Source organism: Rhinoraja longicauda, chromosome 1, assembly GCF_053455715.1.
Source record: "Rhinoraja longicauda isolate Sanriku21f chromosome 1, sRhiLon1.1, whole genome shotgun sequence".
NCBI lineage: Eukaryota > Metazoa > Chordata > Chondrichthyes > Rajiformes > Arhynchobatidae > Rhinoraja > Rhinoraja longicauda.
In genome coordinates, this window is record NC_135953.1 from 48,164,868 (window position 1) to 48,176,022 (window position 11,155).

At 40.7% G+C, this 11,155-nt stretch overlaps 1 protein-coding gene across 1 annotated transcript in view; it reads right to left on the bottom strand.

The window, feature by feature from the left end:
- The window catches only part of LOC144599309 (chondroitin sulfate proteoglycan 4-like), a 59,076-nt gene extending 48,898 nt beyond the window's left edge, over nt 1-10,178 (bottom strand). Inside the window, exon 1 of the mRNA XM_078410101.1 lies at nt 10,107-10,178. Coding sequence (XP_078266227.1) covers nt 10,107-10,176 — 70 coding nt within the window. The 5' untranslated portion in view covers nt 10,177-10,178. The remainder of the gene's footprint in view (nt 1-10,106) is intronic.
- Nucleotides 10,179-11,155: the final 977 nt, after the last annotated feature.

Below are 11,155 nucleotides of genomic sequence, written 5' to 3' on the forward strand. Positions count from 1 at the left end.
AGACAATGCCCATATATGGCCATTTTTTCTCAACAGGTCTGTACAAGCTCTAGACATAATATTCTAAATTACAATGAAATGATGTACTTGACTCTAAAAGTTAAAGATAAATCTACAGACTAAAATATATATTTTCCTCTTGGAATGTAAAGAATTCACAACATGTTCAGGCAAAGAGTATACTTACCATGAAGTAATACGCTGTAAAACAATTTTTATTTCAGCCTTAAAATTAAATTGCAGCAACGGCAGTTCTTTAAATGCCCATATTTCTGTTAAATGCAAATTTTCTATACAATGACTCAATCAAACCAAAGTAAAATAACATGCATAAATACAAATTGATAAGCATTTCCACTTCATTCACAATCCATTGTTTTCTACGATCAGAACTTTTTTCTATAAACGAATTCCATCGGCCTGCGCATTGGCTATATCCAGCTCATCCCCTACGTGTTCAGGTATCTGTCTAAATGCCTCTTAAATGTTACTATCATATCTGCTTCCGCCATCTTTCGCAACATGGCATTCCAAGCACCTACCACTCTCGATGCAAAAGAAACATGCCCTGCAAATCTCTTGTAAACTTTCTGAATCTCACCTTAAATCTATGTCTACTAGTATTTGACAACTCCACCTTGGGAAAAAGATCACCTATCTATGCCTCTCATAATTTTATATGCTTCTATCTGGTCGCCCCTCTCCTTCCAAAGAAAACAATCTAAATTTGTCCACACTCTCTTCATAGCTAATATTCTCTAATCCAGGCAATATCCTGGTGAGCCATTTTTTACACACTGTCCATAGCCGCCACAACACTCTTCATCCATAACTATCGTACTACTTCCTTTAACCAAGGTGCACTGAAAACTGCAGATGATGTTACCAAATATTATACCATGAATAATGAAATACTCAATAGAACAACACATGTTTGGATGTTGGGATACTGACCATAAATTCTGTGGAATGCATTTGACTGGGGTGAATAATGTTCATTGAAATGTTGCTTCTTATTAACATAAATGTTAGCACTGACAGCTGAGGATGATAACATTAAAAGTGCATTCTTCTCTCATTCATCTCACGGCAGCAACAGAGAAATGTGGCTTTTCTGTCAGTACCTCATAGCCTATCGATTGTCTTTGAAATCTTGCGCTTTATTAGAAAGACACAAATACAATTGTTATCCTCCATGTGCAAGGACTATAGAATGACAACTATAAAGTTCACTTTGCACACAATATAAGCCGCAGCTGCTGGCACTATATTTACATTTCTACTATATGAATTCTAAGTTGCGTGCCAAAAATCTTATTTGAACAGTTTCATCAATCTCATAACTAATAAAGTGCAACATTTATGTCAGCAAATATAAAAAAGCAATTTGCAAATAGGGTCCCATTGACAATCAATGAAATGAATAACCAACTACTCTGTAGTGATATTTTAAGAGCAAAGGAGATTGCCCTAGATAACCAGGATTCTTACTGTGCTTTTCAAATAATCTTATATGGTTACAAACTTATGAGACCCTTCGTTTCATAGCTCACTCAAGGAATGGCACTACAAGAATGCTGCTGCTCCTCAGTGCTGAAGTGTTCTTACACAAAGTCTGTATGTACTTTTGTTCTATGTTTGTCTGAAGTTTGAACCCACTCCAGACTGGCTCCATGGAAAATATGTTATCAATATTTGAATTCTTTAGGAGATAAAGACTTTTCCTTTAACACATTGCCAAAAAGAACCAGTGTAGCTATTTGTATCCCCAAATCCCTAAAAATTACAAGCTAACTGCACAGTAATCTGGTAAATGAGCACCCTCTAAAATAATGTAAGAAAATAACTGCAGATGCTGGTACAAATCGAAGGTATTTATTCACAAAATGCTGGAGTAACTCAGCAGGTCAGGCAGCATCTCAGGAGGGAAGGAATGGGTGACGTTTCGGGTCGAGACCCTTCTTCAGACTGAATCAGTATAAAACTGGTCTAAATAAAAGTGTAAAATGAACCCAGATTTTCTTTCCACTAAAGCCTGGCAATATGATTAATAAATATACACAAGCAATTTCATTAAAACAGAGAATGAATATTATAAAGTGATGGCAATATAATGGTTCATATCGTGGCAGGAATAATTAAGAGGCTATAGGTTTTTAAAACTGATTAATAAGTTCTAGTGTCTGCACACGAACAATTGCATAGATCACGAGGCTGCTGTCCAAGTTCCTCTGCTCCATCAGAAGCCTAACTGGGGAACTAGCCACAAGTTTGCAGTCTAAACAGAGTTTCAAAATTAATAATTTAAAAAAGATGAAAGGCTTGAAGAAGCACATTTAACAGATGATAAAATAAGATCGGTGCATGTTAATAATTAACTTACACCTGAATGCAATGTGATCAATCTTACTGCCAGGCAACCTATGGCACACAAAATCTACACTGCCCTCCATTATATTTGGGACAAAGACCCGTCATTTATTTATTTGCCTCTGTACTCCACAATTTGAGATTTGTAATAGAAAAAAAAAATCATATGTGGCTAAAGTGCACATTGTAAGATTTTAATAAAGGCCATTTTGATACATTTTGGTTTCACCACATAGAAATTACAGCAGTGTTTATACATAGTCCCCCCCATTTCAGGCACCATAATGTTTGGGACACAGCAATGTCACGTAAATGAAAGTACAGTAGTCATGTTTAGTATTATATTGCATACCCTTTGCATGCAATGACTGCTTGAAGTCTGTGATTCATGGACATCACCAGTTGCTGGGCGTCTTCTCTGGTGGTGCTCTGCCAGGCCTGCATTGCAGCCATCTTTAGCTTATGCTTGTTTTGGGGGCTAGTCCCCTTCAGTTTTCTCTTCAGCATATAAAAGGCATGCTCAATTAGGTTCAGATCGGGTGATTGACTTGGCCACTCAAGAATTGACTATTGTTTAGCTTTGAAAAACTCCTTTGTTGCTTTAGCAGTATGTTTGGGATCGTTGTCTTGCTGTAGAATGAACCGCCAGCCATTGAGTTTTGAGGCATTTGTTTGAACTTGAGCAGATAGGATGTGTCTATACACTTCAGAATTCATTATGCTACTACCATCAGCAGTTGTATCATCAATGAAGTGAGCCAGTACCTTCAGCAGCCATACATGCCCAGGCCATAACACCACCACCACCGTGTTTCCCAGATGAGGTTGTATGCTTTGGATCTTGGGCAGTTCCTTCTCTCCTCCATACTTTGCTCTTGCCATCACTCTGATATGTTAATCTTCATCTCATCTGTCCACAAGACCTTTTTCCAGAACTGTGGTTGCTTTTTTTCAGTACTTCTTGGCAAACTGTAACCTGGCCATCCTATTTTTGCGGCTAAACAGTGGTTTGTATCTTGCAGTGTAGCCTTTGTATTTCTGTTCATGAAGTCTTCTGCAGACAGGGGTCATTGACAAATGAACACCTGACTCCTGAAGAGTGTCTCTGATCTGTCGGAAAGTTGTTTAGGGATTTTTCTTTATTTATTATAGAGAGAATTCTTCTGTCATTAGCTATGGAGGTCTTCCTTGGCCAGTCCCTATGCGATTAGTAAGCTCACCAGTGCTCTCTTTCTTCTTAATGATGTTCCAAACAGTTGATTTTGGTAAGCCTGAGGTTTGGCTGAGGCCTCTAACAGTTTTATTCTTGTTTCTCAGTCTCATAATGACTTATTTGACTGTGTGCAGTTTTGGTCTCCAAATTTGAGGAAGGATATTCTTGCTATTGAGGGCGTGCTGCGTAGGTTTACTAGGTTAATTCCCGGAATGGCGGGACTATCATATGTTGAAAGACTGGAGCGACTAGGCTTGTATACACTGGAATTTAGAAGGATGAGAGGGATCTTATCGAAACATATAAGATTATTAAGGGGTTGGACACGTTAGAGGCAGGAAACATGTTCCCAATGTTGGGGGAGTCCAGAACCAGGGGCCACAGTTTAAGAATAAGGGGTAGGCCATTTAGAACGGAGATGAGGAAAAACTTTATCAGTCAGGGAGTTGTAAATCTGTGGAATTCTCTGCCTCAGAAGGCAGTGGAGGCCAATTCTCTGAATGCATTCAAGAGAGAGCTAGATAGAGCTCTTAAGGATAGCGGAGTCAGGGGGCAATGGGGAGAAAGCAGGAACGGGGTACTGATTGAGAATGATCAGCCATGATCACATTGAATGGTGGTGCTGGCTCGAAGGGCCGAATGGCCTACTCCTGCACCTATAGTCTATTGTCTATTTGATTTTCATTGGCACAACTTTGGTCCTCATGTTGATAAACAGCAATAAAAGTTTTCAAAGATGATGGAAAGATTGGAGGAAAGACTAGGTGCTGAGAGCTCTCTTATACCTTCATTAAGGAGGCAATTAAACACACCTGAGTAATTATAAATGCCTGTGAAGCCATGTGTCCCAAACATTATGGTGCCCTGAAATGGGAGGACTAAGTAGAACCACAGCTGTATTTTTCTACATGGTGAAACCAAAATGTATAAAAATGGCCTTTAATAAAATCTGTCAATGTGATTTTTCTATTACAAATCTCAAATTGTGGCGTACAGAAGCAAATAAATAAATGACGGGTCTTTGTCCCAAACATTATGGAGGGCACTGTACTTCTATATAGCATCATAGAGCATGGAAACAGATCCTTCAGCCCACATTGATCAAGATGTGCCTCATTTACACCTGCCTGTGTTTGACGCATACCCTTCTAAACCTTACCTATCCATGTACCTGTCCAAATATCTTTTTAATGTTTTTTAGTACCTGCCTTAACTACCTCTGCTGGTAGCTCATTCCAAATACCCACCACTATTTGTGTGAAAAAGTTGTCCTTCAGGTTCTTATAAAATCTTTTCCCTCTCACCTTATACCTATATCCTCTGATTCTTGATTCCTCTGCTCTGGGTTAAACTCTTGTGCATTTCCCCTATCTATTCTCCCCGCAATATTATACACCTCTATAAGATCACCCCTCATTCTTCTGCGTTCCAAGGAAGAAAGTCCTAGCCTGCTCAACCTCTCCCTATAGCTCAGGCCCTTGAGTCCTGCAAATATATTTGTAAATCTTCTCTACACCCTTTCGAGTTTAATAACATCTTTCCTCTTACAGGATGACCAAAACTGAACATAATAGCTAATTTCCCTTTCCCCCCCGACTCTCAACCCAAAACATTACCTACTCCTTTTCTCCAGAGATGCTGTCTGACCCGCTGAGTTACTCCAACTTTTTGTGGCTATCTTGACCACCCTCTCTACCCATGACCCCACTTTCAAGGAACTCTGTACTTGCACTCCTAAATCCCTCTGTTCTACAACACTCCCCAGACTCTTAAGGTCCTGCCCTGGTTTAACTTCTCAAAATGCAACACCTCACACTTGTGTATTAAACTCAATTAACTATTCCTCAACCAACTTTCCAACTGATCCAGATACTGCTGCAATTTTTGATATCCATCTTCGCTTTCTACAATGCCACCCACTTTTGTGTCATCTGCAAACTCATTAAACATGCCTTCTACATTTTCATCCAAATCGTGGTGGCGTAGCGGTAGAGTTGCTGCCTTACAGCGCCAGAGACCCAGGTTCGATCCTGACTATGGGTGCTCTCTGTACAAAGTTCTCTTCGTGACCTGCGTGGGTATTCTCCGGGATCTCTGGTTTCCTCCCACACTCCAAATGCATACAGGTTTGTAGGTTAATTGGCTTGGTATCATTGTAAATTGTCCCGAGTGTAAGATTGTGTTAGTGTGCGGGGATCACTGGTCGGTGTGGAATCTGTGGGCTGAGGGTCCTGTTTCCGTGCTGTATCTCTAAACTAAACATTGCTATAAACCACAAACAACAATGACCTCAGCACTAATCTCTGAGACACACCACAAGTCAGGCCTCCGGTCCGATAAACAACCTTCCACTATCGCCCTCTGCCTCCTTCTATTAAGCCAATTCCATGAAGTCATCTAGCTCTCGCTGGATGTGTGATTTTTCCATATTCACACATGTGATTCATATTTTATTTATTGCTGGATTTAACAACAAAAAAAATCCTTTAAAAAAATCATCTCACATTTCTATTTTACTCTTAATCCCAACATTCTTCACTGTTCTCGATAACATGCTGATTATCATCGGACTAATAGAAATGTAAACAATTGACTGTATAAATTTACTATTAGATTTTTTTTAATTATGAAAGAATGAAAGAGAACGAAAGAATTGGATTTCTTAAGTGAAACTGGGCAAGTGGAATTGCATCTACTTTTGTGACTGATTACTGCCTATTGGTGCAGTCTTGGGTTTTGCCAGTCAGACACACATGTGCAGTGATATTACTCATACCCAATCATCTAAGTTCATACTGGCATAAAACAAGTCCGTAACAATCATGTACACTAAATACTTTGTATATTTTGCATACTTGTGTAATCACTGCCTTTTCATAGGAAGACTGAGAAAGCATTTGGCAAGATAGTATCAGACAAAAGCTGGATGACACCAAATTCTTCGGTTTCTTCCCACACGCCAAAGACGTACAGGAATGTAGGTTAATTGGCATGGTAAATGTAAAAATAAATTGTCCCTAGTGGGTATAGGATAGTGTTAATGTGCGGGGATCGCTAGTCGGCACGGACCCGGTGGGCCGAAAGGGCCTATTCTCGCACTGCATCTCTAGTAGCATTGTGTCCAAGGTCGTTCCCCTAACTTACTTTCAGCTTTTAGTGTTTAAGCCTATCTGACTGATTTGTGCCAATGTTTTTCTTAAATTTTCTGAGATGTTGCCTCCTACTAAATGACCCCTGGTAAGTGCCCAGACTGGAGACCTTTCTATATAATGTGTATTTAATTAGTTGGAAAGGCTGTAGGACTGATTATTGATTAGACTCCATGCAATCAATTTTAAAGCCTCACTCAACAGTGCATTAATCAGTTTCTTTCCCATTGCCTTTTGTTCCTAAATGTGCCAATATTGTGTTTTTTAATCTCTATTTGTCCCCTGAATCATGTGAAAATATCAGAAGTCCTTAACTGAGAAATCCATTTCCAAAAACATATTTCACAAAAAAAGTTAAAACTTACTACCCAACTTTTCCAGGAGAATGATGTTGAGTGGGAAATAAAAATCAGCCAAGATTGCATGGCAGAGTAGAATTGATGGGCCAAGGTGCCTAATTCTGCTCCGAGAACTTATGGACCCTTCACATTAATGCAGTGATTTAAACAGTAGATCAGCATATTTATTTCCATAGCACCGTATGTAGACGCTTTTGATGGAGCAGAAGGCTGTGCCCATGATGGATTGGGCTGGCCCACCACTCTCTGCAGCCTCCTGTTCCTGCAAGTTGAAAATGCCATACTAGGCCATTAACATGGAATCTTGTTGTTGAAGGAAATTGCATGGGAATCACTTTACGAAGCATTGTACTCCATCTGCCAATGTAAATCTCTCCATCCAATTCCCACCGTCCTCTTTCCCTGTGGCCTCCTAAACAGTTTGAGGAACAGTTCAAGGAACAGCACCTCACCTTCCCTCTGGGGAGATTGGAGCCCGTGGGACACAATATTGAATAACTTTAGATAACTCCCTTTTCTGCCTGTATCAGACTTGGCCGTTATTGCTACAAGACATTTGTCTATGATTTGGCTCAGTTTTTCTTTCTTCCCTAGTGCAGCCTGATCCACAATCCTGATAACACACAACACATAACAATGAATGAATAATCACCATATTAACCCATATGGCCTGGTCTCATCCAATTATGGATATTTCCTTTGACCTATCTACCCCTCCCGCCACCTTTTCAACAATTTAAAATTACCTTTTTCCCCTCTCTCACGGTTCTGACAGTGGGTCTCCAACTAGAAAGGTGAATTTCACTTTCCACACATGATGCCTAATCTGCTGAGCCTTTCTAGTTCCTTCTGTTTTTAAAGTGTGTCTGGTATCTTGAAAGACAGCAGGAAGTTAATATACAATTGTTAAATGACCAATTTCTACATCAGTATAAATTTGTGGTGAGAGGACGGTATTGAATAGAATATGTAAATTAAAATTAAGATATGACATTGGAGTTTGTATGTTCTCCACGTAATCTGCTTGGGTTTTCTGAGATCTTCGGTTTCTTCCCACACTCGAACGACGTACAGGTATGTAGGTAAATTGGTTTGGTAAATGTAACAATTGGCCCTAGTACGTGTAGGATAGTGTTAATATGCAGGGAGCGTTGGTCAGCCCGGGTGCTGTGTCTCTAAACTAAACTATTTGCAAAATTGCTTGGTGATTCTTCAAAATCTGTCCTGGTCAATGACCCAAGTAAAATGATTTTTTTTAAAACAGCATCTTGCAAAAAGGTTATAGTCAATAGACAATAGACAATAGATGCAGGAGGAGGCCATTCGGCCCTTTGAGCCAGCATCACCATTCAATGTGATCATGGCTGATCATTCTCAATCAGTACCCCGTTCCTGCCTTCTCCCCATATCCCCTGACTCCGCTATCCTTAAGAGCTCTATCTAGCTTTCTCTTGAATGCATTCAGAGAATTGGCCTCCACTGCCTTCTGGCAGAGAATTCCACAGATTCACAACTCCCTGACTGAAAAAGTTTTTCCTCATCTCCGTTCTAAATGGCCTACCCCTTATTCTTAAACTGTGGCCCCTTGTTCTGGACTCCCCCAACATTGGGAACATGTTTCCTGCCTCTAACGTGTCCAACCCCTTAATAATCTTATACGTTTCGATAAGATCTCCTCTCATCCTTCTAAATGCCAGTGTATGACATGTGATAAAAAGTTGGACAGGCGAGGAGAGAGATATCGGTTTGCAGTTCGACCCGTACGTCCAAGGAAGCCAGTGCTGGAGGTCCGCACCAGCCTGGGGCTTGCCTGGAACGGGCACCTCATAATACCTAGAGCGTTGACTGGACTTTGACAATGGCTCAAAAACATGGCGCCTCTTGCATGCGGGATCAGTAGACTATTTATGTACAATTTGTTAATCGGACATGTACTTAGGTATGGCTATACTCTATGGACTGTTTGTAAGAGAAGAATTTCCCTGTGTATTTGCACCTCACACCAGTGAACCATTGAACCAAAAGATTGGCAGAATCAGTGGCAATCCAATCCCGCAGTCAGCTGTGAAACACTGGAGTGACAGCAAATTACTCCAAATGCTTATCTCCACTTGTCAAGAATCCTGATTTTACTCATCATCTGTGAAGGCATGCTCCATTATAAAATGTACCTTTCAGAAATTGACCTCCAGTTTGCTGTGAAAAAATTGAAATGGCAAGCAAATTGCTCCAAATATCAACCTCCACACGAATAATCCAGGTCCTACTGGTAGACGTACAGGGCATGCCCAATAAATAAACTAAAACATTCAGAAGAAATTAATTTGAAATGGTTTTCCTTCACCACTACACAAAATTTCAAATATGATGAAAAAAACAAAAAAAAAGTAACTCTAGTAACAACCAAATTCCTGCATACATAGAACTTAAAACTAATGACATTACAGTTAACTGCAGGGCAGGTGCTGTCTTGAAGGGGATTTGTGTGGCTAATTTATTGGAGTGGAAGACACAAGCATTCCCAATCACTTACCCGTTTGAATGCACATTTGTACATGCTTCATTAAACAATACAAAAACAATATCTCTTTTTTTACTGTATTTATATTATACTGTACATGCTCTTACTGTATTCATATTTGCATAAAATAGTGCAAATGACAAGGTATGGTAATAAGTATTTCAATGATTTCTGACGTTTTTAAACGGTTAAAAACCTCGACGTTTTAACCCCGTGTCGTTCATGCCCTTTTGAATCTATGGACAACTTAAACAATTGACAGTAAGCCCACTTTTAACTCTTATTGTAAGGAATTTGCAAACAGTTATAGAAAATGCAACAACGCGGGTTCTAAAACTGCCAAACACATTCTATGAGGGAAACAAAAACACATCGCAAATGAGAAAAGATTAAGGGGAGAGAGAGGGGTTGGTCGGCCAAAGGTTGATGGGAACAAGCCTGCATTATTCCCCCGGGGAAAGTAGTTCTACAACTTTTAGAGTTACAAAACTTACCCCCGAGAGCCGTAGATAGAAACGTCCCCAAGAGGAAGAGGGAGTTTCTTAACTTTCCCGAAAAGTCCATACTTGGTTGCAAACTACCTCCACACTTGCTTTGTTACATGTTGGGTGGCAGTCGGTGGTAAATCAAACCCCAGGCACTGTGTTCGCGCCGTACCTGCACCGCCAACGCACAGGCGGCGGCGCGGCGGCGTCAAACCACGTCTCACGCATCTGTTACCGCAGCTCCCACCCGCCTCATCTGCGCCCGTCAGTCTCCAACTGCAAGCAACCCTTGCTTGCTTTCTTTCCCCTCTCCCTCTCCCTCCCCCATCCTAGTTCTCCGACTCGTTTCCCTGTCCTCCTGCTTCATTTTGCTGATTGTAAGCCTCGCTGTCACTTTCCCCTCAGCTAACAATGAACCATTCAACATTTTCCTTGATCATGTAAGAAAGATCATGCAAGTAGGAGGTGGGACATATGACAATAAAACACCCTTGACTCGTTGATCTGTTTGACCACCCCCTCTATAAATGCACCCCCTCACAAAATGCTGGAGTAACAGCGGGATAGGCAGCATCTCTGGATAGAAGGAATGGGTGACTTTTTGGGTCGAGACCCTTCTTCAGACTGAGAGACCACTTCAATTATTGGCCATTCAATTATTGCCCAATTACTCTCTTCAATTATTGCCCATTTGCGATGTAACAGAATGTATTTGCCAGTTTCAGAACCCGTGTTGTTGCATTTTCTATGCTGTTTGATAGTTTTCACACCTTATCTCTATGTCTCCCTCTCCCCTGAATAAGGGTCTCGATCCGAAACGTCACCCATTCCTTCTCCCAGAGATGCTGTCTGTCTCGCTGAGTTACTCAGCATTTTGTGTCTATAATCTGTGCCTCTGGTCAGCTGGCACCACCGTGGAGCCCAGCCAAAACTGAGGGGGCGGGGAATGTCATGACTTAAATTGTCTGCTGTCTGTTTTAGTGTCTTTTAAAACGTAGTCTCTTTAATCTACCAAAGACACTTGGGAGGAGTGAGGACGAGGAGTCTTTAGCAAACAC